The following is a 25,549-nucleotide window of genomic DNA, read 5'->3' as shown; positions in this document are numbered from 1 at the left end:
CTCATGGATCTGCACGAGCCATTCTGTAGTAATGACATCCAAGGGCAGAGGACATTCTCCCTTCCGCCTGCGTGATGGGAGGGAAGCAAGAAGTGCTGAGCCCCTATTCTCAGGCGATGCCTTTAAGCCTCAAATCAGATCGGTGACTCCCCTGGGGTCACACAGAAAGGAACAACTGATGCCCAGCGTGGATCCCAGGTGGGGCGCATGTTTCCTTCTACTGCTCCAAACTTCAGAGTGCGTTTGCTTGTCTTTGACTTGGACCGATGGCAATGAATGCCGAATGTATTTCCTTTCGGAGTCCATCTGTCATTTCCTCAGATAGCTCGCAGACACGCCTACTTTATCCTTGCAGGTGCCATAACAGGGAAACATTGGAGAGAGAGAGAAAAATCTTTAAAGGTTTAGAGGAGGAAAATACCCACAAACACAATCGCTTTCCAGCAGAATGTGCCTCGGTTCGCATTCCTCGCATCGGAGCCCTGTGGCGCCTGGCCTGCAGACACACTGCCCGGACCTGCGGTCACAGTCACCGTGGACAGAGCCACTGGGGCTGCAGTCACACCGCTGGCAAGTGCCACCCAGCGCTCGAGGGTTCCCGTGATAGCCTGAGGAGCACCTGCAGAGAAGTACAGACAGTAGTTTCAACAGCAGCAAGTTGGTATATTACACCAACTCTTGTTCAAGGATAGCGGTCATTTCTGCCAAATAAAATACAAAGAACGTGGGCCCATTTGCCTCATTCTACGTTTTACGTAGATGCTGTTTTGGAATAGTAATAAGGTCCCGTATCAGTCATGCCCATCCAAACTGATAACACCTCCCAAATCCCGTTAGTAAATACTCCCTGTACACATCAACGGGGCAGATGCACCTAGCGATTTCCGCATGGTAACCAGCCCCCCCGGGTACCTTTCACAGTACTGTCCTTCGTAGCCCAGAATGCAGGCATCACAGCGGAAATCGTGATCACCTTCCAAGACACAAGTGGGACTAAAACTAGAAGAAGAAACATAGTTTTTTGAATTCTTAGATCCACGGCTTCAAATCTGCCTATGGCAGTTATTCATAAGTCTTAGGATACTCCATATTGCTCTGAAAGTTAAGTGATTACACCAGACAGACAACCTTTTTAGGGCTTAAAATCTACTGGGGGCAAATAGAAGGGAAACAAACATGTGACCAACACTATCGCATGCATCTGTCACATCAAAAGATATTCCTCGCACACCCAGCCAGTGACAATCGTGTGGGCGCAGAGGCCAAGAATTGACAGATTACGACGAATCTGTACGATCACATACATTACAGCAAATTAGTCACCGAACAAGAAAGCTTTCCAGGTGAAAAGGGTCTTGTTCTGAGGTTGAAGGGCATTATCACCTGGCTTATTCGATGGAAAGGGGACTGGAGAGAGCTGTGCAAGACCCTGAGCAAGCACGGGAAGATGCAGCCTGACAGGTGCCCCGTGACGGTAATTGACTGGAAAGGCAGCAAGGAGGAAAAGCAGGGCAAGGTCTGCACATGGGGGAGGGCGCCATCTGAAAATAAATGAACCCGAAGTAGGGAGCCATGTGATGGGCCATTAGAAGCAAAATGACAGAGCCATTCAAAATTTAATAATCGTCTCAGATCTTCTCAGGGATTTCAGCTTTTGGCTCCTTCCTTTCCACAACCCCTGCCTCCACATTTTCAATTATCCATGCCCCTTGCGCCATCTACAGGCTAAGATGGGTACTTGCAACCCACTGGAAAAAAACCTCTGGGGTAGCCTGTGTTTTTGACCTGTGGGAGTTTCCGGAATGAGTGACAGGGTTCAGGGTCAGCCCCATTTCAGCTCGGACTTGTTTTTCCTCCTTAAAGACTAAAGGAACAGACTCAATGGAAACAAGATATAAGCAAAGTAAAGCATGTCTGTGAGGGTCTCTCAGATGCAGAGCTCACAGAGATGTTCACACCCTGTCTCTTACTACTGCGCACCTTGGGGGTGGTTAGGACCTTTTTAGATTGAAGAAGTAAAATATTCAAAAGTACGCAAATGTGCAAACTAGAAGGAGCTAGTTTGGATATGGAAAGAGCTATCCATATGTATATGGATACACACATAGATATGAATTTTTTCCAAAATACCATATTATACATTGTTACATAGATTTTTTAAATATTTTTTTAATGTTTATTTGTTTTTGAGAGAGACAGAGCATGAGAAGGGGAGGGGCAGAGAAAGAGGGAGACACAGAATCTGAAGCAGACTCCAGGCTCTGAGCTGTCACCCCAGAGTCCCATATGGGGCTCAAACTCACAAACCGTGGGATCATGACCTGAGCCGAAGTCAGATGCTTAACAGACTGAGCCACCCAGGCGCCCCCAGTTACATAGTTTAATTGCTCGTTTTTCCAACACAGTACCTACAGATATACCTTATTCTTTTCTCAGTGTTTGTACACTATTTCACTGTAGGTGTGTGCCACGATATATAAAAATCAGTTCCCTGTAAGTAGATATTTCAGTTTCCCCTGTGATTGCTTGTGAGTATAAGCAATGCCAAAATATATCCATCTTTGCACACATATGCAAATATTTCTACAGCTCTGATTACAGAAGTAGAATTAATGAGTTAAAATTTATATACATTTTAACCCAAAAAGTTTAATAGTAATAACTATATGCATGGTAGTTTAGAAGGGAGGCTAACAGCACCTCTCATTTGTTACTCACCGTCAAGCCTCACTTACTTGGGGACAATAAAAGAAGATGCAAGCAACGATTAAAAAAGAAAACTTCATTTTAGCCTACCAAAAGTTGGTATTCAATCTATACATGTTCAATGTCTTGTCAAACATTCTAAGCAATGATGAAATGTTATTTATGAATTACAATTTCATACAAACCAAAGAGGTCTCATAGATATTCCAATTTCCATGTAAAACCTCTGGTTCTTTTTTGTGTTCAGATAATTCCAATATGAGCATCACGAGTTCAGGCAGAAGCTAGCCTCAGTCTCATTACTAAGGAGCATTTCTGCATTTTATCATTTCACCAGCATATACAGATTCTAATCGCCCCCCCCTTACATTAAACAGGAATGGAATTCTTCATATCGACATTCATAAAATTAATAACAATTCATCTCCAGGTACGCTGGATACAGAGGTTGGAGGCTATAATTATTCTTCAGAAAATAAAACCTGTGGCACAAAAACAGACACTCAGATCAATGGAACGGAATAGAAAACCCAGAAATTGACCCACAAACATATGGCCAACTAATCTTTGACAAAGCAGGGAAGAATATCCAATGGAATAAAGACAGTTTCTTCAGTAAATGGTTCTGGGGAAACTGGACAGCGACATGCAGAAGAACGAATCTGGACCACTTTCTTCCACCATACACAAAAATAAACTCAAAATGGATAAGAGACCTAAATGTAAGACAAGAAGCCATGAAAATCCTCAAGGAGAAAGCAGGCAAAAACCTCTTTGATCTTGGCCGCAGCAACTTCTTACTCAACACGTCTCCAGAGGCAAGGGAAACAAAAGCAAAAATGAACTATTGGGACCTCATCAAAATAAAAAGCTCTGCACAGTGAAGGAAACAATCAGCAAAACCAAAAGGCAACCGAAAGAATGGGAGAAGATATTTGCAAACGACATATCAGATAAAGGGTTAGTATCCAAAATCTATAAAGAACTTATCAAACTCAACACCCAAAAAACAAATAATCCAGTTAAGAAATGAGCAAAAGACATGAATAGACACTTCTCCAAAGAAGACATCCAGATGGCCAACCGACACATGAAAAAATGCTCCACTTCAGTCATCATCAGGGAAATACAAATCAAAACCACAATGAGAAACCACCTCACACCTGTCAGAATGGCTAACATTAACAACTCAGGCAACAACAGATGTTGGTGAGGATGCGGAGAAAGGATCTCTTTTGCACTGCTGGTGGGAATGCAAGCTGGTGCAGCCACTCTGGAAAACAGTCTGGAGGTTCCTCAAAAAATTAAAAATAGAACTACTCTATGACCCAGCAACTGCACTACTAGGCATTTATCCAAGGGATACAGGTGTGCTGTTTCGAAGGGACACATGCACCCCCATGTTTATGGCAGCACTATCAACAATAGCCAAAGTATGGAAAGAGCCCAAATGTCCATCGACGGATGAATGGATAAAGAAGATGTGGTAAAACACACACACACACACACACACACACACACACACACACACACACACACACAATGGAGTATTACTCGGCAATCAAAAAGAATGAAATCTTGCCATTTGCAACTACGTGGATGGAACCACAGGGTATTATGCTAAGTGAAATTAGTCAGAGAAAGACAAACATCACGTCTTCATTCATATGAGGACTTTAAGACACAGAACAGATGAACATAAGGGAGGAGAAGCAGAAAAATATAAAAACAGGGAGGGGGACAAAACAGAAGAGACTCTTAAATATGGAGAACAAACTGAGGGTTACTGGAGGGGTTGTGGGGGGGGGTGGGCTAAATGGGCAAGGGGCATTAAGGAATCTACTCCTGAAATCATTGTTGCACTAGATGCTAGCTAACTTGGATGTAAGTTAAAAAAAAGTAAATTGAAAAATAAATAAATAAAATAAACAATAAAACCTGAAAGTATTTTCTTTCGTGGGTTCCATTTGAACACCCCGATACCAACACAGATACTTTGCTTTTGGAAAGATTCTCTTCAAATGCTGTAATAATGAACACTTTCTCTTAAAATCAGCGTTTCTCAACACATAGAGAGTATTAGTTAAAAGTCTGGAAACCAAGGCCGAGAATGGAAGCAGCCCCAGCTTCCGGGCACAGTTGCGCGGGCTCACCTGGCAGGGTGGCTGCGAGGACAGGCGCACACAGAGCAGTCGCTGGCTGAGCCAGTCACCTTCCCGAAGTACCCAGGAGCACACAAGTCACAGTGGTCACCAGTGGTGCTATGGCTGCAGTTCTGGAGCCCCGCGTTTCAAAAGGAGAGGAAAATCATGGGGTAATTGTTAGAAATCATCCTTACCTGGTAACACCTAAGTAAGCCACTACCAGGTATTATTATTATTATTATTATTATTATTATTATTATTGAGAGGAAGAGCATTTTTCATCATATATTTTTTTAATATTTATTTTTATTTATTTCGAGAGACAGACAGACAGTGGGGAAGAGGGGGGCAGAAAGAGAGGGAGAGAGCAGGCTCCACGATGTCAGCACAGAGCCCAACCCCACAAACCGTGAGATCTAATCTGAGTTGAAATCAAGAACGAGATGCTTAACTGACTGAGCCACCCAGGTGCCCCTCTTCATAGGTTTTAAATCCTGGAAATACTGCCAGCTCTGGCCTGTATTTGTCATAATGAATATAGCCTAGGAATTATTAATACATCCTTCTTATAGAAAATACACACACATACAATATGTATGCACACACATGGCTTCTAGAAGCCACCAACTTTCAGGTCCTTAAAATGTGGATCTAGGAGCACCTGGGTGGCTCAGTTGGTTGAGCGTCCAGCTTCGGCTCAGGTCATGATCTCGCAGTCTGTGAGTTCGAGCCCCGCGTCGGGCTCTGTGCTCACAGCTCACAGCCTGGAGCCTGCTTCCGATTCTGTGTCCCCCGCCCCCCTTCTCTGCCCCCACCCCCACTCATGCTCTGTCTCTCTGTCTCAGAAATAAACATTAAAAAAAAAATTTTTTTTAAAACATGGATCTAAAATATATACTAACTCAAAAAAAAAAAAAACATCTGAAGCACACTGGTTTTACACATAGTTGGGGTTCATTGATCACAGGTGAGGGGCTGAAAGAACAGAAGTAAAGAGACGATTTAGGAAACGGGGAAGAAACTGCTGAGCTTTAATTTTTTTTTAATGTTTATTTATTTATTTTTGAGACAGAGAGAGACAGAGCATGAACAGGGGAGGGTCAGAGAGAGAGGGAGACACAGAATCTGAAAGAGGCTCCGGGCTCCGAGCTGTCAGCACAGAGCCCAATGCGAGGCTCGAACCCATGGACCGCGAGATCATGACCCGGGCCGAAGTCGGACGCTCAACCGACTGAGCCACCCAGGCGCCCCAACATTTCTTTAATGTTCATTTATTTCTGAGAGACAGATAGAAACAGAGCATGAGTGAGGGAGGGGCAGAGAGAGAGGGAGACACGGAATTGGAAGCAGGTCACAGGCTCTGAGCTGGCAGCACAAAGCCCAATGCGGGGCTCAAACTCATGAACTGCAAGATCATGGCCTGAGCTGAAGTCAGACGCTTAACCAACTGAGCCACCAGGTACCCCAAAACTGCTGAGCTTTAGAGCGCCACCAGGAGATTCTCGCAACAAGCAACTTATTTCTAGTTAAATTTTATGTCACCATTTCGATGACATGACTTATGATCCTGCCATTAAAATAGTTTTTGAAGCTACAAGAGAAAATAATTGTTGACATCCATTCGCAAGGTGAATTCTGCTTTGGCCAGTTCGATCACTGTCCGCCCAGGCCCTGGGCACTGGCTTCCGTGTGGGGTGTAGGGACAGAAAGACAAGATGCGGAACACTGGCAAACAGAAGCAGACTTTCTTCTTGGCAGCCAGAGAGGATACACAAAGACACCTTTTTAGACCTTTGAAACGCTATTTTTGAAATCCTTTTGGTTAAAAAATATGCCAGTATTTTCTGTTTTAAAATTACATTCCTATTTCACCTGGTGAAAGTAGATTTTACTGGGATCCCCCAGGCCCCTAAAAGCACTATCTCTTTAGGAGGAAAATTTGCAACCTCGCTCTTAAAAAGAACATGTGTTAAGTACTTGTTTTAATGATACACAATATAAACCTGATGAACAATAAATAGATGATGAACAAGTATGGATCCGATTTTCTGGTTTTCATTGCTGACACCAACTCCAGCATTTAAAAACTCCCCAAATCCACAACGGATCGTGAGCTTCCTGGTTTCCAAGATCCTAGAGAACTGAAGACAAGCTGCCCCCAAGAGTGGCTGGGAAGTGAGAACCTGTTCATGTCAACCGATCTGGAGGATGAGTCACGTGCTTTGGAAACTGCACAGACAAGGCTGTCAGTTTTTCAACGGTAAAAGCGTTAAGGGTTCTCTCCTGGAAGGGAGTCCCCAAGGAAAGGAATTCCCAGGATAGCTTGGTGTTCCTCAGTCTCCCCACCCCTTTCCAGGTCATATGTCTGACCAATCATTTTTAGGATACTATCGAAGTCCCAGTGACATGAAGAGGGGGGACACTATATGCTGAGTGACTAAATCAGATCCAAAATGGTCTGGATGCCCACCAACGTAATAATCCACAGGAAGTGCTTAAAAGAGATTTTGCCAACTAGAAGTGCACTGTTGCACTAAACCACAAAAGAGACCTCACAAGATGAAGACTGAAGAGGAAAGATAAGGCCCCAAGTTCAAAGAGCAAGGACTCGGTGTTAAACGTGTGGACAGAGTGTAAGCATCTTAAGTCAGCTCAGCAGAGGCAGCAGTGACCAGACTGGCAAAACCCACGGGCTGCCTTCATGGGACACCTAAAGTCAGAGAGAGAGATGCCCCACCCATACCTGGAGAAAAGGTGCTGGGCTGTGGGCATGATACTTTAACCTCAGGATGGGGAATGGACTCAACCATTCCATAGATACATCAGGCATATAAACTAAGGATATTTGACCAGGAGGACTGGAGATTCAGGGCCTTTGATATGTGAAAGAGGAAGGTAATGTTTTACAAGTTATGTCTTAACACATGGCCATCTTTCATGAACAGATTTGAGCTACTGGTTTGTCTCAATGGCTCCAAAGATTAAAAGTGCACCAAACGGGTAGACAAGCCAGGGCACTAAATTCCAGGAATAATCAGGGCTGCCCAAAGATGAGCTGAGCTCCCCATTGCTGGAGGTGGGTAAACATACGTTAAACAACTGCGTGGTGTGAATAGTGTAGTTCAGACCTAAGTCATCTTGGAGCATACGTAGCCACTGTTGTGGACTGCAAAATTTAACGAACAAATCCAGGTGTGAGCTCTTATGGGTTCCAGGTAACATCTGGCAAACGTTTCCTCCCAGAGCGGGGAACTGTCCAAAAGCTATCTGTCTTTATTGATACTGGTGACACTCTTCATCACAATCTTTCCTGGATTGGGTTAAGCAGGCTGTATTCTTCCTTGGGTACAAATCAACCGGTCATTTGCTCAACTTTATTCTGGTGAATTTGGGCCAGGAAAGGCAGGGTAATAATTTAACGCCCCAAGAGTGCCTAATCTTGTTAAAATAGTTAGCTGTACCAAGGAAAGATACAGCATGCAAGAACTGATCAACTTTTAAAAAAAACTTTTTTTAATGTTTACTTATTTTTGAGAGAGAGACAGAGGGAGTGGGGGAGGGGCAGAGAGAGAGAGGGAGACACGGACTCCGAAGCAGGCTCCGGGCTCCGAGCTGTCAGCACAGAGCCCCACGTGGGGCTCGAACTCACGAACCACGTGTCCATGAGACCTTTGTCCCCATGACTGGCCAAGGGACCTTCCCCACTAATTGCGTCTCGATTTAAGTTGCCTGAAATCAATCCTCCTTAAATCCTTAAATGAGATTTTCTCATTTTCTCGATTAGGACCTTACTTTTGCCTGGAGCATGAGCTGATTAAAGTGAATAAATTTTTTTTAATAGCGTTGCAGCTATTTGCATCTTCATTAAGTCCATTTTACCTGGTAGAACTAGAACAATTCTTTAATTCCACATATATAATGAAGTCAGCAAAGGTTAATAGATACCTTTTTAATTGAGGAAAACCCTGCTGCGCCTCAGCATCGAAATTCACCTGCACTGCGACAGTTCAGCAGCGTCCCTAGCGCAAATGACCTTTACAGGCCACATACGAAAAAATGCTTCCAAACAGAAGAAGACAGATCTAGAGTGGCTGCAGGCCAGCTGGGAGCCCCCTGTCCTAATTTCCCTGTCCTGTTCCTTGTGATTAAGCCACACCTGGGACCTTTACGGCTTCAGGTATGTCTTTCTTGGGGGGCAGCTCATTTCCTGTCAATGAGTTATTTTACCCGAGGTAAGTTAGTCTTGGCACAATTTATACGAGTAACCCATGTTTCTCCAAGAATTATTATTTTAAAAATGAGATTTCCAGAGCGGGGAAAGAACATTAGGTTATTCTACGCTATCAATAAGGCCTTGTCAGCTTAAGCGAAATCACAGACACAAGAGTTTGTCCTCAGCAAGGCCTCAAGACTTCCATCTGGCCCATGTGTTCCTTTTCAGTGACCAGAATTCTCCTTAGGTTTCCGGGACCGATCTTGGTCTAGGCTGTTAAAAAGAGAACCACGGGCCCAAAATGGCACCACTTAGGCCAAGACGCCAAACTGGACCTAATACCTAGCCTGACTGCAGTTTCAGTCTCCCCCAGAAATGTATTTAACCAGTCAGTCGGGAATTTTCTCATCAGCACCAGTGAGGTACCCTGTCATGTAGGCCCTTCTCTATCCCCAAAAAGGAAGAGGAGGTGACCCACCTAATCAGACTCCCTGCCCTCCCCCCAGTGGAAAGTGACCTTGCCTCTGGAGCAATCCTTTCTTTTTGATAATAACTAACTTCCTTGCCCCACCCTCCCTCCTAAAAAATTTCTATTTTGTATAACTCCTTGGAGCTCGCCTCTACTCAACAGATGGGATTGCCCCCCCAATTCACGAATCCCTCAGTAAAGCCAGTTATATCCTCGACTTCTGAATTTTGAATTTTGTGTGTTTTAAAAACAAGGGAAAGGTGTCTCAGAACCAAACGCATACGAAGACATCCAAGAAATTAGGTATTATTAGTTTTTTTTTTAATTGATCTTTGAGAGAGAGAGAGACAGAGCACGAGCAGGGGAGGGGCAGAGAGAGAGGGAGACACAGAATCCGAAACAGGCTCCAGGCTCTGAGCTGTCAGCACAGAGCCCGACGTGGGGCTGGAACCCACAAACTGCAGAATCATGACCTGAGCTGAAGTCAGATGCTTAACCAACTGAGCCACCCAGGCGCCCCGAAAATAAGTTTTTTTTTTTTTTTTCCAACGTTTATTTATTTTTGGGACAGAGAGAGACAGAGCATGAACGGGGGAGGGGCAGAGAGAGAGGGAGACACAGAATCGGAAACAGGCTCCAGGCTCTGAGGCATCAGCCCAGAGCCTGACGCGGGGCTCAAACTCACGGACCGCGAGATCGTGACCTGGCTGAAGTCGGACGCTTAACCGACTGCGCCACCCAGGCGCCCCGAAAATAAGTTTTTTAAAAAAAAAAATTGCGAGGAGAGAAATAAATTTGCGATATTGGCATTAACTTATTTTAAAACCTCCAGGTGACCCTCCCAGTTCTAGGACACAAAGGTCTCGTCTACTTTCACCATAACCACCAGTACTGCAAGTACATGTAACTAATTCCCCAGTTGGTAGCCACACACAAATTCACAGAACTAAAACTTACACAAGACTTCGCACTGACAGCATCAGACCTCTTAGCTAATAAGCCTTTTGGAAGGAAATTTACGTGTAGTTTACACTAAATATAAGCTCCCTCTAAACCAAGATCTTTATAGGACTCTGGACCAGAAATTCAAAGACTTGGTGCCTCCTCTAATCACCCACACAAACACACGTACCAGGCACTTCCCAGTTTCGGGGTCACAGGCATCGCTGTGGTTGTTGCAATTGCAGGGCACACAGGGAGCGAGCAGAGGGCGGGGTCCTCGGCCACCACCTTGCGGCAGCTCCCCTCTGTGGTAACCAGGTGCGCAGTCCTGAGCGGATGCAAAAGGAAATGAACATGATTACACAATGGGTGAAGGACTTCTAGCGACTCTGACACGAATTCCACTTCTGAGCCCCAGCTCTGATCAGTACATTCTGTGGCCAGTTCTTTGTGTGGGTTTGTTTTTCCCCCACACCAAGCAACGTTTGGACACCAGCTGGGTGTCTGACAATTTAATTCTCACACTGCCTACCTGGAGATAGCATCAGATCGCACAGATTAAGGGCTCAGTTCTGGAAGTCTGCCCCTCCCCCCCCCCCCCCCCGACTACAGATGCCAATCACAAATCCAGGCTGTCACCTGTGTTCCTGACAACCAGCTATAGATTGGAGGCTCCAACAACTCCCTCCTGGAGTTTAATTAATTTGTCAGAGTGGAGCTCAGAACTAGGTCACTGGTTTATTATAAAAGAATGTAACTCAGAAATAACCAGATGGGAGAGATGCAGAGGGCATGATACGGGGAAGGGGCTTGGAGCTGCCATGCCCTCTCCTGGCTCACCAAGCGTTCACAAACTAGGAAGCTCTCTGAACTCTATCCTTTTTTTTTTTTCAATGTTTATTTGTTTTTGAGAGAGAGAGTGAGCAAAAAACAGGGTATGAGCTGGGGAGAGGCAGAGAGAGATGGAGAGAGAATCCGCAGCAGCTCCAGGCTCTGGGCTGTCAGTACAGAGTCCGACGTGAGGCTCAAATCCACGAACCATGAGATCACGACCTGAGCCAAAGTCAGACGCTTAACGGACTGAGCCACCCAGCGCCTCTATCCTTCTGGGTTTTTATGGAGTCTTCCTTACATAGGCACAATTGAGAAAATCACTGGCCCCTGGAAACTGATTCAACCTCTAGTCCCTCCCCTCTCCCCTGAGGTCTGGGGGTAAGACTGTAAGTCCTCCAACCACATGGCGGGTTCTTCTGGTGACCAGCCTCCATCCTTACATGATCTAGGAGCTTTCCAAAAGTCACCTCATTAACATAACAAAAGACACATTTACAAATCTCATCACTTAGGAAATTCCAAGCATTTAAGACTCTGTGCTAGGAATAGGGGATAAAGACCAAATACATCTTTCTTCTGATAAATTACAGTATCACAACTTGACTAAACATTTCTCCAAAGATGATACAATGGCTAATAAGCACCTGCAAAGACGCTCAACCTCACCCATCATTAGGGAACTGCAAATCAAAACCACAATGAGATACTACCTCACACCCACCAGGAGAACTACCATCAAAAAACCAGAAAATAATCAGAGTTGTCAAGGATGCGGAAAAAGTGGAACGCTTGTGCTCTGTGAGTGGGAATATAAAATGACGCAGTGCTGTGGAAAACAGTATGGCAGCTCCTCAAAAAAGTTAAAAACAGAATTACCACATGACCGAGCAATTCTACTTTTGGGTATAAACCCCAAAGAACTGAAATCAGGGTCTTGGAGAGATACATGTAGCCATATTCACGGCAGCATTATTCACAACAGGCAAAACGGTCAACGCAGTAGCCATCAGGCTAGCCAGTCATAAATGAGAAATACTGCAGGATTCCATTTAAATGAAGGACCTAGTGCAGTCAAATTCAGAGACAGAAAGGTGATTGCCGGGCTGTGGGCAGGGAGACTGGGGAGTTCCTGTATGATGGGTACAGAGTTTTAGGTCTGCAAGTTGAAGAATCCTGGAGGTTGGTTGTACAGCGTGAATGCACTTAATACTACTGAACAATACCCTTAAAAATGTTTAAGACAGTAAAATTTGTGTATGCGTATTTAACCATAATTAAATTTTTTTAAAGAGAAAAATTATATAATACATACAAATTCTGATCATCACTTGGAGTTGTAACAAGCAGATTTCCACTCAGAACCAGGTAGTGGGTTTTAAGCACCGTCTCCCTAACTGACAGAAGGACCCAGCCGTGTGCCCGACGACAGAAGGACCCAGCTGTGTACCTGACAGGAGAACCCAGCCGTGCCAGGAGGACAGAGACACTTCTCTAAACGGGATGCCGCCTTCTGTCCCGGCCGCAACTTGTCCGCTTTTTTGCCAACCTCCATGGAAATATTTGAGATTCTGTGAAACCATGAAGTGTGAGAGGGGACATTAATATTTAAAAAGACGCTTTCTAGAGACCTAGCACATTACCTAATGAATTTGCTCATGTATTAAATCAGAGCTTTCCTGCCGGTTTGGGAGTAGCTCCTACACGATTATGAAGGGAATGTGTAAAAGCCCATCATTACTGTCATTACACGGTGAAGGTCCCCAGCCAACATTTTAGACCTTACAAACAAGGTTCCAGAAAGCACACCCAGAACTGGAAGGAGTAGTTTGGCCATAACTGAGCAGCTTTCTTTATGGGAGAAGCACTAACTGAGCAGGTGACACCATTCTTGATGTTATTACAAAGAAACGTCATTTCAGTTCAAGGGCAGAACAGAAGATGACAGAACTGTTCTGTTTTCTTTATATTTCATCCTCAGCTAAGATTTCACCATTATGTACTCGCATTTTATATCCACATTAATTGGAGGATGGATAATCTAGGTCATTTCCCACACATTTCAGAATATTAATATTTAACAAAGTTTTGGTGAGGAACACAAATATATCTAGACTAATAAATATAGGAAGTAATAAGGGTGAATCAAATCTCTTCAGTTTGGTTCCAAATTAAAACTATCTGATTTTCATTCCAGAAGATTCCAAGTACCTGCTTTGCTGTAATCCCTGACCATAAGATGCTTTGATGAGGATGTACTCAATGTTGCTAAGAACAGACATAAAATCGGAGCGTGTGACAGGTTTTTCAGAAACAGAGTTAAAATATCTCCAAAAATTCTGTGGGGGAGAAACACAATTCAATTACATTCAGGTTACAAATCCTCAGGGGCTTGTGATCTTAGTAATTCTCTGGTCAATTTCTCCGGAAGTGAGCCCCGTCCCGCGCAGGAGAGCGAACATAACGGAGGCAGCTCTGCGGTCACCTCCCAGGCGGCAGGGACACCAGCCTCGTTTGTCAGCAGACAGGTGTCACCTACGGCAGGTGAACAGTGAACCGTTCCACAGACCTCCACCAGGCAAGTGGACACGCACCTGCCAGGTCCAAGCAAGTCCAGAGACTTCACGCCATTACATCCACTCAGATGGAGACATGGGTCTCACGATGGAAGATTTAGGGTGCAATCTGCACCGAGGTAACACAAACCTAGTATACAGTTCTTGAGAACATGAAACTTGGGATTGTTTTCACAAATCTTACCAAACCCGCTGGGATTTTAATCTCCAGGTCTTCTTGCTTGCTCTCGTATTGGCAGCTTGTCATTCCACTGCCCCCAGAGCTAAATTCACACCCTTAAGGGACATGTGCGAAAAGGGGACCCCGTCACCTCTTTCATTCCCACTTCTTGGTCTTGTCGCACGCCATTCTCCGGGGCTGGCACATCCACGTAGATGACTTGCTTTCTTGTCCGGCCTCCTTTGATGAGCACTTGGGGTTCAAGGTTGAAGGTGCCCATGCCATTGGAAGAATAGAAGGCCACGCTGTACTTCAGTCTGCCACCGTAGGCCAGAAGCTGTGGGACAGGAAATGGCTTACACCTCTTATGTCCGCTGGTTTAAAGCTTTCACCACAAGCCTGCTGCCACTTGAAAGAAATCGCGCATCACGTGGGTGGGATAGGTTGTCTGGAATTTCCTTCCTTTTAATTCTACTTAATTATGGATTATTACGTTGACTCAGGCTATAGTTTTGTTGTTGTTGTTGTTGTTTTGTTTCTTAAGTTTTACTTATTTTGAGAGAGAGCAAGCAACAAGCAGGGGAGGAACAGAGAGAGAGGGAGAGAGGGAGAATCTCCCAAGCAGGCCCCGCACTGTCAATGCAGAGCCCGACTCGGGGCTCGAACCCACAAACTGTGACATCACGACCTGAACCAAAACCAATAGTAGGACGCTTAACTGACTGGGTCACCCAGGTGCCCTAGTTTTTTTGGTTTTGTTTTTTGTTTTTTTAAAGTTAGAGATGTTTTATAGGTTCCTTTTTTTGTTTGTTTTAACTGAGGCATGTTTGGAATGTAAAAAGCTGTACACATTTAAGTTGTACAACTCCACGAGTCTGGGGATGAGTATACACCTGTGAAGCCACCACCATCATCAAGGCCACCACAGACAGGTCCATCACCTTCCAGAATTTCCTCTTGATGGCACCCATGGAGGGCAGCACCAAAGTAACAAATCTGTGTGGTAATGATCCTGATTATTTTCAAACTCCTTTGAATTAAAAATAACCTACAGCTATAGGAACACTGGATACATATTTGCCAATTTTAAAGATCTGGGTGAATTCACTCACACACTCAAATTGATTTAAACAAAAATGCAAGTGAGGCCTTCAATACTCTGTTATAGTAGGTTTTTACACCCCATCCCCCTCCCCAACCAACGTCTGGCGATTTCTTAAGAGGAAACACAGCATCTAGGTTTGCACTGAGCTTACATTAAGAACAATGAAAAATATTTGTGAAATCAGAGAGAGAGAGAGAGGGAGACACAGAATCGGAAGCAGGCTCCAGGCTCTGAGCTGTCAGCACAGAGCCCAATGCAGGGCTTGAACCCACAAACCGTGAGATCATGACCTGAGCCGAAGTCAGATGCTTAACCGACTGAGCCGCCGAGGCACCCCATGGGGGGACTTTGTTAAGTGTTAAACTTCTCCAGCCCCACTTAGAAGAGTGAACTAATAACCCCCTCGGTTACTAGTAGGCTAACACAGTCCATTGTGATTTCGGATGAGACCTGAGTCTCCCAGGAAATGAGAACCAGTCCCAGGCTGGGCGTGGGCCTCACCTGGTCTCCCTGGAACCGCTCTGGCAGTCTCCAGTAGAACGGCTCCGTGTGAATATGCTGCCTGACAGTCACGGCATCCAGGAGGACATCAGGAGCCTGGTAATACACCCCCTGGGTCGTGCCCCTGAGGTTGCTCTGAGAAACCACACGCAGGAGCGGCTGACCCGAGCCCAGGGTTATCTGGTCATGGAAAGAGAGAAAAATACACCTTAGGACACGAATTCACACCTCCCCTTTGATTTGTCAGATTCTACTATCGTTTCACAGACGAGATAGCTTCATTATAAAAACAGGAGTAACACAGATGTTTCCTTCAAACTCAAACCTCTGGGTTAAGGTGAAAACTGCACGTGTTTTACACTATTGCATTTTGGGCCAAGCTACTGCTACGCTGGGGCAGGATTCAATCCTATGAAGGAGGCTGTGGTGCGTTGCAGTCTTAGCTTCTCGCCAAGTAGAGCTTTTGACAGATTAGCTAAGGAGCGACATGGGGTGCCTTCCATCCCCGCTTCATTTCTTTCCTCAGACGGCAGAAAACAGAGCTCCAATTCACAGCGAACCCGGGTCAGCTTCCTGGAATTTCTGATGCCATCAGAGCAAAGTTTAAAGTACTTGACTGTCTCCCCCACCATCACCCAACTTCCACGGTGGGGAGGGTGTTGAAAACGGCACGCTTTACCGCGCGCACCACTCACCGGGGTCCTCACATAACCCTCGAGCTCTGAGCAGACTTGTGACAGCCCGAAGCAGAAGCAGGGGGTGCACCCCAGAGGGTCGTCGGCGCGGAGAGCATAGGTGCCGGCTCGACACTCGCTGCACTGCAGGCCAAACACATTTTCCTAAAGGAGAAAAAGCAACAGACTCGTCTGTTGTTACCTAAAAAGAAGAGGTGTGATTTCGGAACAGAAATGAGAGCAGACAGCAAACTCATTCGGGAGCAGCACACGTCTTGGAAATAGCCGTTTCCTTGGGCAAAGCAAGCTCCCTGACCTCAAGGAACACCCGCCCTCTGACGCCATCAGTGATTCCCAAACGCAGCTAACCATCAGCATCACCTTGGAGGCCTTGGCAATATATAGATTGCCTGATGAGCCTTTCCTGGAGCAGCCAGGGAGGCCTCCCCGAGGCCCCAGGTGACTCTGATGGCCCGTCAGGTGGAGAACACAGACCAGGTGATCACTGAGGCAGGCCCTTCCCGTCCTGTTCAGGTGAAAGTTGCCGTCACCTGTGTGGTAAGCCAAAGGCACATTCACTGGTGTTTCCATTGCTCCTGGGCCATAGTATCTGCATGGGCGCTCCCTTCCTCACCCCTAGTCACTAGTCAGCCCACTACCCTCTCTCTCACCAGCCCCTGAAAAGGATCAGAGGAGGTAGCCAGTTACCTCCTAATCACAAGCACAAGGGGGAACCCAGTGGAAATACACAGAGTTAAACATGATGTTGAAATCTTACCTGCTGGGAAAACAACAAGCACAAATTGCCTTCAGTCTGGCCAGCACATACCACAGAATAATTATCAGCTATAAAATCACATCTTCTTGAAGCCCTGGGTTACCCGTTTTGCCTGAATATTCAAGACGCACTGGCTACTCAGCCAACCGGAACACGAAAGAAAACTCCGTGTCTTTCAGTTCAGTTCCATCATCTGACACTTGCAATAATCAGTAAAAATTCCACTTTAGAGAAGTGTTCTAGAAGGGCCTACACCGAATTGTAACTCAAACCTAGAAGGCAGTGAGAACCATGCCAAGTGTCTAAAACCTAGCTGCTGATGTAAATACAGTAAAACCTTGGATTGCGACTAACCTGCTCTGTGAATGTTCTGCAAGACGAGCAAACATTTCTAACAAACTTTAGCTTGATAAATCAGTGTCTCGAAATAGGAGTAGAACCTACTCCTAGTAGTGATGCCGAATGTCACATGATCCCAACTGAGCCAATGTTTCTTCTCTCTCTCTCTCTCTGTCTCTCTCACTGCTGGATTGTGAGTGATCATCCATGCAGTGTCACATTTCTGCGAAATCCTCCAAAGGAGGCAAAAGCAAGTGTCACTGGATAGGTTCCTTGTGAAAGTTGCCCAAAAAGAAAAAAATCCCATTGAGCCAATAGACAGCAGTGATCCCACTGCTGATAAAGTGGTCCTACACAATAACCCTCCTTTCTCTTGTCTCCCTCACACCAGCCACAAGGGTTTTCAAAGGCAAGTGCAGGTTAGTTTGTTTACTTTTCTTGATATTTTGTATTTTCTTTATTATTTTGTATTGTACTACAGTATTGTGATCATTTTTATATGAATATTTTTGGGGTTGTGGAACGAATCACCTGAGCTTCCATTATTTCCTATGGGAAATTCGCTTTGATGTACAAGTGCTTTGGATTACAAGCATGTTTCTGGAACAAATTATGCTCACAAACCAAGGTTCTACTGTAGTCAAAAGCCCAAAAGTCCTAGTGATGCACGTGAGAGGGGAAGACCGTGGAACGCCGAGGGCCGTTACCTTGCAAGAGCAGATACCGGTTTCCTCTGCACAGCTGCAAAGACTCTGTTCCTCATCACAGGTGTCTGCCGAGGTCCCTCTTGGGTCACAGTCACAGGGCACGCAGTCTGGAAAGTCTCTGTACCCCAGGGAGCACTGGTGGCAGCTCGGTCCACCGAACGCTGGCTTACATCGGCAACGGCCAGTGAGCACATCGCACTGATGACTGGCTGACCCAACAGCACTGCAATTGCAGGCCTGGAAAAACAAACTAACTAAATAAAAAGGTACCTTTTACATTTTCATAATGTACCCATGTGGGATTACAGAAGAACACTGAGTGTGGGGAAGTGGTCGGGATGAGTGGGCCCCTTCCAATATGGCTCCATGGTTTCACTTTGCCAAGAGCCAACGGGAGGCGGTGACTGCCATGCTGGACGGCTGTGCCCCGTTCAGCACATGCGCACTGGGCCCAACCTGTGACCTGAAAGTCAACATCATCTTACAGGTCAAAGTCAAGTCTATTTTCAAAACACAACCTCTATCTAAGCTTCACTGAGGAAAGCTACATAGAAAACAGAACCAAGGAAGACTGGATACAACCCTCCAACAAAGTGACTTATGTCCTTCTCCTGGAAGATAGTGTACGTGCAGAATACATTTAAAGGGCACTAAAATAAAGTTTTCCAGCCATCAATTCCACAGCCGGTTCTCGAAGAAAATTTAGAATGATGTACTTTAAAGGTGCTGCTTCAGGTGATGCCTGAACCCGTACTGAGTTTTATTTATTTATTTCTTTAAAAAAATTTTTTTTAACGTTTATTTATTTTTGAGACAGAGAGAGACAGAGCATGAACAGGGGAGGGGCAGAGAGAGAGGGATACACAGAATCTGAAACAGGCTCCAGGCTCTGAACGGTCAGCTCAGAGCCCGACGCAGGGCTCAAACTCACGAACCGCGAGATCATGACCTGAGCCGAAGTCGGACGCTTAACCGACTGAGCCACCCAGGCGCCCCACCCATACTGAGTTTTAAATGCAAACCACAGAGCTGTTCACCGGGTTGAGGTCAAGCGAATGGATGACAGAGAAGGAATGTAATTTGCTCCAGGAAAGCGCTTCTCGGTTAAGAAAATGCCGATGGCAGCGCGCACCTGGCATCCGAGCTCTGGGTCGCGGCCCCAGTATCCGTCCTCACATTCGTCACAGGATGCGCCCCGAGTATGAGGAGGGCAGATGCACTGCCCCGATTCCGGGTGACAAGTGTGCTGCGTGTGGGCGCAGTCACAGGCTGCAACGAAGACAGACAGTGTTGTAACACATCAGGACCACTGCGCGATGGAAGGCGTCCGAGTTGATGCCACAGGTCATCTCCCTTTTATTAATTATCCAAACCATTCTAGACCATTCTTCTAGTTCCTAACGGAGACCTCGTGGTTCCCAAGACCCGTCCGTGTCTCCCGGGAGGTGGCTGTTCCTCCTTGTCAGGAGCTACTGCTGGAAACGGGGTAACCGGGACAGAGAAACAGAAGTAGGCGGGAAGATACAGCCAATACTCACAGGGCATTTATTGTGTTCCAAATGCCTATGCTCAACATTTAAAATAACTCCTGGGTGGAGATTACAATCAGCTTCTCTATTTTACAGATGAAGAAATGAAAGCTAATCGAAGTTCACATCATTATTAGTAAAGCCTGACCAGAGATTCCGGGCAGATGAAAAACAGGGGCCAGAAAACAGAAAAAAGGTATGAAATCCTACACACTCAAAAGAGAAAAAGTGAAGGAACTTAACAGAATTAGAAGTCAAAGGAGAGCTCCAAGAAAAGTCGGGAAATTACTATAAAGTCTCAGATAATGAATTCCAGAGCTTACGTGTACAGCCGCCGTCCTGGAACGCATAGAAGCCGCGTGCACACCTGTCGCACTTTTCCCCAGCCACACCTGGCACACAGTGACATCGGCCTTCCTCCGTGCAGTCATCCGACAGGGAGCCTGGCGTGCTGCAGTTACAGGGCAAGCACCCAAGCCCTGTGTCCAGCCCATAATAGCCATGCTGTTTCACAGGAGGGACAGAATTGGGGAAGCCACAGATACATTTTAGTTAGCCACTAATACTCACGAGGCTGTTTCCCAAGTCAAACACAGGATGTTTCACAGAATCATAAAGTGCTCGCGACGTCATTCCACCCCCTTACAGACTGAACACTGGTCCACAGGTAAGGACCCACAGCATTCACCAGCCGTGTTTTGGGCATGAGCTCTTTCCGGCAGTCATGAAGTCCATTTCACTGGGAACCAACGTTCAGGTATCGATTATAGACCTCGCTGACACATACTTTAATTGTACGCAATGACCAGCAGGCCTCTTACCGAGCACCGGTCACACTGCTGTCCAGTCACGTGCGGTTTGCAGTCACAGACTCCAGTCTCCAGATGGCAGACACCAGAAAGGGAGCCTTTTCCATGGCATTCACAGGCTAACACACACAAGAGACACATTTGTGCCCGTTTCTGGGTATAGCTGTAATAAGACCCCTTAATCCCCAAAGGCAAAATTTTAAACATTCATGTTTCAAATCCTAAAGCTAAAATAAATCACTTTCAAATGACTTTTAAAATTTAGTATTTTTCTGAAAAGTAGGCCAAATGGGGTTGGTGGAAGGAACCATCACACAGAAAAACCACTGAAGCTATGACGATAGCAAGTAGCAAACGATCTTAACCAATTTCATGAATTCCTTGAATCTGTAAAAATGAGCCACCGATGTTTATTAACAAATCTTCATAAGAAACATACGACAGAGATTTCAAAATCAACTGAGTCGCCTGCTCTCATTCCAATCATGTAGATATTTAATATTTTAAAGCTCCGGGGCGCCTGGGTGGTGCAGTCGGTTAAGCGTCCGACTTCAGCCAGGTCACGATCTCGCGGTCCGTGAGTTCGAGCCCCGCGTCGGGCTCTGGGCTGATGGCTCGGAGCCTGGAGCCTGCTTCCGATTCTGTGTCTCCCTCTCTCTCTGCCCCTCCCCCGTTCATGCTCTGTCTCTCTCTGTCCCAAAAAAAATAAAATAAACGTTGAAAAAAAAATATTTTAAAGCTCCGTTATAACAATCTAAATAGCTAATATTACATCTCATAGTTTAATGTGACATATTTCCCTGTTCTAAGTCACAAGTTATTTGTAGCTCTAATGTACTTAGCTTCAGGCCAAACACTTCAATTTTATCTATAGTTATAACTATTGATGTTTTATCTATAGTTATAATATTGATGTTTCAAGCTACCAAGTCCCTCACCTTTTCAGAGTGATGCAATCCAAGAAATGTTTAATTGGTATTTATAAACTAGCTGTCAATATGCATGTCCTTGAAAATATTTAATATGTTCACTGACAAAATACCCCAGAAATGCACACGGCTTATGAACGCTTGCACTCAGGGAATGCGCACTGTCATATGGTGTAATGAGGTAAGAAGAGAAAAACTTCACAGGTTATCTCACTTGTGCCACTGCGTGTGGCACAGCAGTGGCAGACAACAGGACACTGCAAGGCTGAGGCTCAGAGGAAAGGCAGTGTAACTGACTGCGGCCAAGGCACTGAGGTGGTGTTCCCCAGCGGAAGTGGATCCATGATGCCCCCTGCAGGAGGCTGGGGAAGTGCTAGGGGCCCCACTCGCCGCTGCCCATTCCCTTGGCTCAGCTGTGAACACTCGACTCACTCTTTGTATTACATGTACCTTCTGGGGCCTTGGACCCCGGAGACACCACCCTTCCCAGGGCTAGTCAATGTCCAGAAAGAATAAATAGCTTGCCAGCCAGAACGCCTTTCGCGTGCAAACGAACCAATCCGGACCCCACACCCACAAAGGCCTTCTTATTGGGCCTTCCCTTCATTTGGGCTTCACCTCCACCGTCCCCAGGACCTTTCACCCCAGGGCCATGCCTCAGACAACTAGGGATGGCTCCCATGCCCCAGAGCCTGCTGAAATTGTTTAAAGTAGCCAATCCTAACCCCGTTTACTCTGCCTTGCCCTTTCCTTCCTGAGGAAACCACAACAAAGGCTCTAAAAACCACATTTCCCCTCCTGACCTACATGGGTGCTTCCTGAGTGCCCTCCCCACAATGCCTTGGTGTGTCCCCTCCTCCTGGCATCTGCTGGCCTTGCCATACCTAAATAACAATACACTGTGTGTGTGTGTGTGTGTGTGTGTGTGTGTGTGTTTGTATACATATATATATATATACGTATATATATGTATATATATATACGTACATATATATATATGTATATATATATATACGTATATATATATATGTACAGCTTATTTATTTTGAAAGAGAGAGAGCACAAGCGGAGTAGGGGCAGAGAGAGAGAGGGAGAGAGAATTCCAAGTAGGCTCCACACCCTGTCACTGCAGAGCCCCACATAGGGCTCGAACTCATGAACTGTGGGATCATGACCTGAGCCAAGATCAAGAGTCAGATGCTTAACCAACTGAGCCACCCAGGCGCCCCATAAAACCTGTATTTTAAAACACTCCTCCGCATCTATTTTCAATTGTTGCCCATAGAAAACATCACACACCCATTTACGCACATGCACACACCCATGTGCGTGCGCACACACACCACACGCACGTAAGTCCATCTGAGGTTCCATCTCCTGATCCCACTAATTGTCCCCCTGTCTCCCTCCAACTCAATTTTCGCCTGCCTCTTTCCTCCTGGCTGCTAAAACTGCTTCCTCCTGACATCTCCCAGGACCTCCCGGGCAAATTCAATGAGCAGACTATGCGTCTTCATCTGGCTGTATCTTCCTGTGACATAGACTCATCGCCCACTCCCGCTCACCAAGGTTAGGGACACCCTTCGGTTTCCTTCTCGTATCTTGTGTCTCTCCCTCTGGTGCCCCTCTGTGTCTCAGGGAAAGCCTCCCCTTCCTCTGGGGAAAGGTCAAAGTTCACCGTATGACCACCACCAAATATTGACGATAATAAATTGTATTTACTGTCCTGTCAGTTTGCACCCGTATCACATTACAGTAGCTCTCATTCGACCTGTGTAACAAACTGAGGAGAGACGCGTTATAATTGTCTCTGTTGTCCAGTGTGGAATCTGAAACTTAGAGACATTGTGTAAGTTGCCACAGGTCACACAGCTGTCAGTAGTTGTCCTGCTATGGTAACAATTCTAATAGGAATTATTACCAAAAAGTTTTTTTTTACTGTAAATAATACTAATTTAAAATAGTTGCCATTAGGGGCGCCTGGGTGGCTCAGTCGGTTACACTTCAGACTCTTGACTTCAGCTCAGGTCATGTTCTCACAGTTCGTGGGTTCGAGCCCCACATCAGGCTCTGTGCTGATGGTGCGGAGCCTGCTTGGGATTCTCTCTCTCTCCTTCTCCCTCTCCCCTCTCCTGCTCATGTGTGCACGCTCTCTCTCTCTCTCTCTCTCTCTCTCTCAAAATAAATACACTTTAAAGAAAATAAAATACAAAAAAATAAAATAAGATAGGTGCCAATAACCGACTGCTAGGTGCTTTACATATAATTCTCATAAGAAGCTCATGATATCAAAATTATACCCGCCTAACATGTTTCGTATGAGGTGCCTTGAACAGTAGAGATTGGTGGGGTTCCAGTGCCCCCGGGCTGTCCTGCAAAACCATTCCAGAAGCACCAATTCTGCTACCACAGCAAAGCTGATGCGTCTCTGAGCTCCATTTCCTCCCTGATTCCTGCACACCTGAGTATCCAAATGCCTTCCCAACAACCCCCTAGGAATTCCCATGTCAGTAATACTGAATACTGGGATTCTCATTGGGGTTAACCTAATAAAACAGTAGCATATTAGCAGGTGGGGCCTCTGGGAAGTCCATGAGAGGGATTCTATCATAGCCTGGAAAGATTTCTTTTTTATTATTATTCTTTTTATTATTTGAGAGAGAGAGAGAGAGAGTGAATATGCGAGCAGGGGAGAGGGGTGGGGGAGGGAGAGACAGAGGGAGAGAGAAAGAGAAGCAGTTTCCATGCCCAGTGTGGAGCCCAGTGTGGGGCTTGATCTCACAACCCCGGGAGCATGACCTGAGCCAAGATCAAGAGTCAGACGCTCAACAAATTGAGCCACCCAGGCGCCCCTGGCCTGGAAGGATTTCTAGTGAAATATCCAGAAATAGTAAGAATTCATCTCCTCAAAGCTGGGGAACAGGAAAGAGGAAATGAAGCAAGAATAAACCTTACAAATGCTTGGAAACTAGAAAGAACTGGGACACTGTCCCTCTATAACCAGTCCAGCCGCCTGGGCCACCATCCTAACCCCTCCCTGCCTCCCAACCTCCAGTGGTCACGGAGCTTCTTCACTTTTACCCCATGACAAAAGCTCTGCTGGAAACCCTCATTAATTCTGCCAGCAAGTTTCTTTTCTGGCCTTGTCTGTCTTCTTGTCAACTCCGTCCTCCACAGTGGTTCCAGAGTGACTGTTCAACACAGATCCGTTCAGGTGAGCTGGAGTCCGGGACAGACGGTGCTGTGCGGTCCTCACTAGATGCAGTCTGCTTTCCGCCCGTAAGCCGAGGCTCCTGCCCTGGCCCAACCTGCCTTTCACTTTCTAGCACACTCTTTCCAGACTCTGCTCCTCCGGCCTGGACGACACTTTCCCACCACTTGCCAGCCCACCTGGTCACCTCCTACCCATCCTCCTAGACTCACATCAAGTGGCATTTCCTCCAGAGGCAGCCGTGGATGGCCCTGGGCCCTTGCGGACCTTTGTGCGCACCCCAGGGATGGTCATTTATCACCCTAGAGACTTGTCTGTCATATCTGCCTGGCGCTACGTGCACGTGTCTCCTGAGCCCTGGGATGTGGCCGATGCAACTGACCAGCGAGATCTCAAATTTCCCTTAAATTAAGACCTGGGCCAACAGCTCGGACCCAGACCCAGATCCTATATGTTCTGACCCTCCTCCCCACTTCTGTTCATCACCAAGACCTATTATCTATGCAAAATACTGAAGCAGTTTTGTCAATGCAGATGCAAATATAAAGGAAAATGATTCTTTTTTTTTTGGTCACAATGAAAAACTTTGAAATATGTTTGAACAACTCGGGTATGTAAATTCCCTTTTGCAGCTATGAATTTTATGTTATCTAAATTACAGATCAAGTGTTTCTTAGGAAAAGTTAGCATCCTAATTGAAATAGGCTATAAAATATGCACTGAATTTTGAAGGCTCAGTCTTAAAAAGGAAAGAAAATATCTCATTAATACTTTAAAAAATTTGATTACATGACAAAGTGATACTACTTTTACGTGTTGGGTAAAATAAGACGTATTATTAAAATACATTTCATCTATTTATGTGGTGACAAGAAAAGCACTTCTAAATGTTTATTTATTGGTTTTTGAGAGAGAGAGAGCACACA

At 45.7% G+C, this 25,549-nt stretch overlaps 1 protein-coding gene across 3 annotated transcripts in view; it reads right to left on the bottom strand.

Annotated features, from left to right (window-relative positions):
* The window catches only part of LAMA1 (laminin subunit alpha 1), a 168,478-nt gene that overhangs the window by 50,829 nt on the left and 92,100 nt on the right, over nt 1-25,549 (bottom strand). For all 3 annotated transcript variants that reach the window (XM_045459554.1, XM_045459555.1, XM_045459557.1), the window contains exons 20-32: nt 20,496-20,602; nt 19,998-20,178; nt 19,278-19,414; nt 18,146-18,382; nt 16,343-16,486; nt 15,648-15,827; nt 14,193-14,378; nt 13,517-13,644; nt 12,756-12,876; nt 10,665-10,802; nt 4,860-4,981; nt 913-999; nt 426-619 (exon numbers count right to left, since the gene is read on the bottom strand). In XM_045459554.1, coding sequence (XP_045315510.1) covers nt 426-619; nt 913-999; nt 4,860-4,981; nt 10,665-10,802; nt 12,756-12,876; nt 13,517-13,644; nt 14,193-14,378; nt 15,648-15,827; nt 16,343-16,486; nt 18,146-18,382; nt 19,278-19,414; nt 19,998-20,178; nt 20,496-20,602 — 1,962 coding nt within the window. The remainder of the gene's footprint in view (nt 1-425; nt 620-912; nt 1,000-4,859; nt 4,982-10,664; nt 10,803-12,755; nt 12,877-13,516; nt 13,645-14,192; nt 14,379-15,647; nt 15,828-16,342; nt 16,487-18,145; nt 18,383-19,277; nt 19,415-19,997; nt 20,179-20,495; nt 20,603-25,549) is intronic.

This window comes from Leopardus geoffroyi, chromosome D3 (genome assembly GCF_018350155.1).
Source record: "Leopardus geoffroyi isolate Oge1 chromosome D3, O.geoffroyi_Oge1_pat1.0, whole genome shotgun sequence".
Lineage (NCBI taxonomy): Eukaryota > Metazoa > Chordata > Mammalia > Carnivora > Felidae > Leopardus > Leopardus geoffroyi.
Note: the sequence above shows the minus strand (reverse complement) of the source record. Positions and strands in the feature narration are given on the sequence as shown.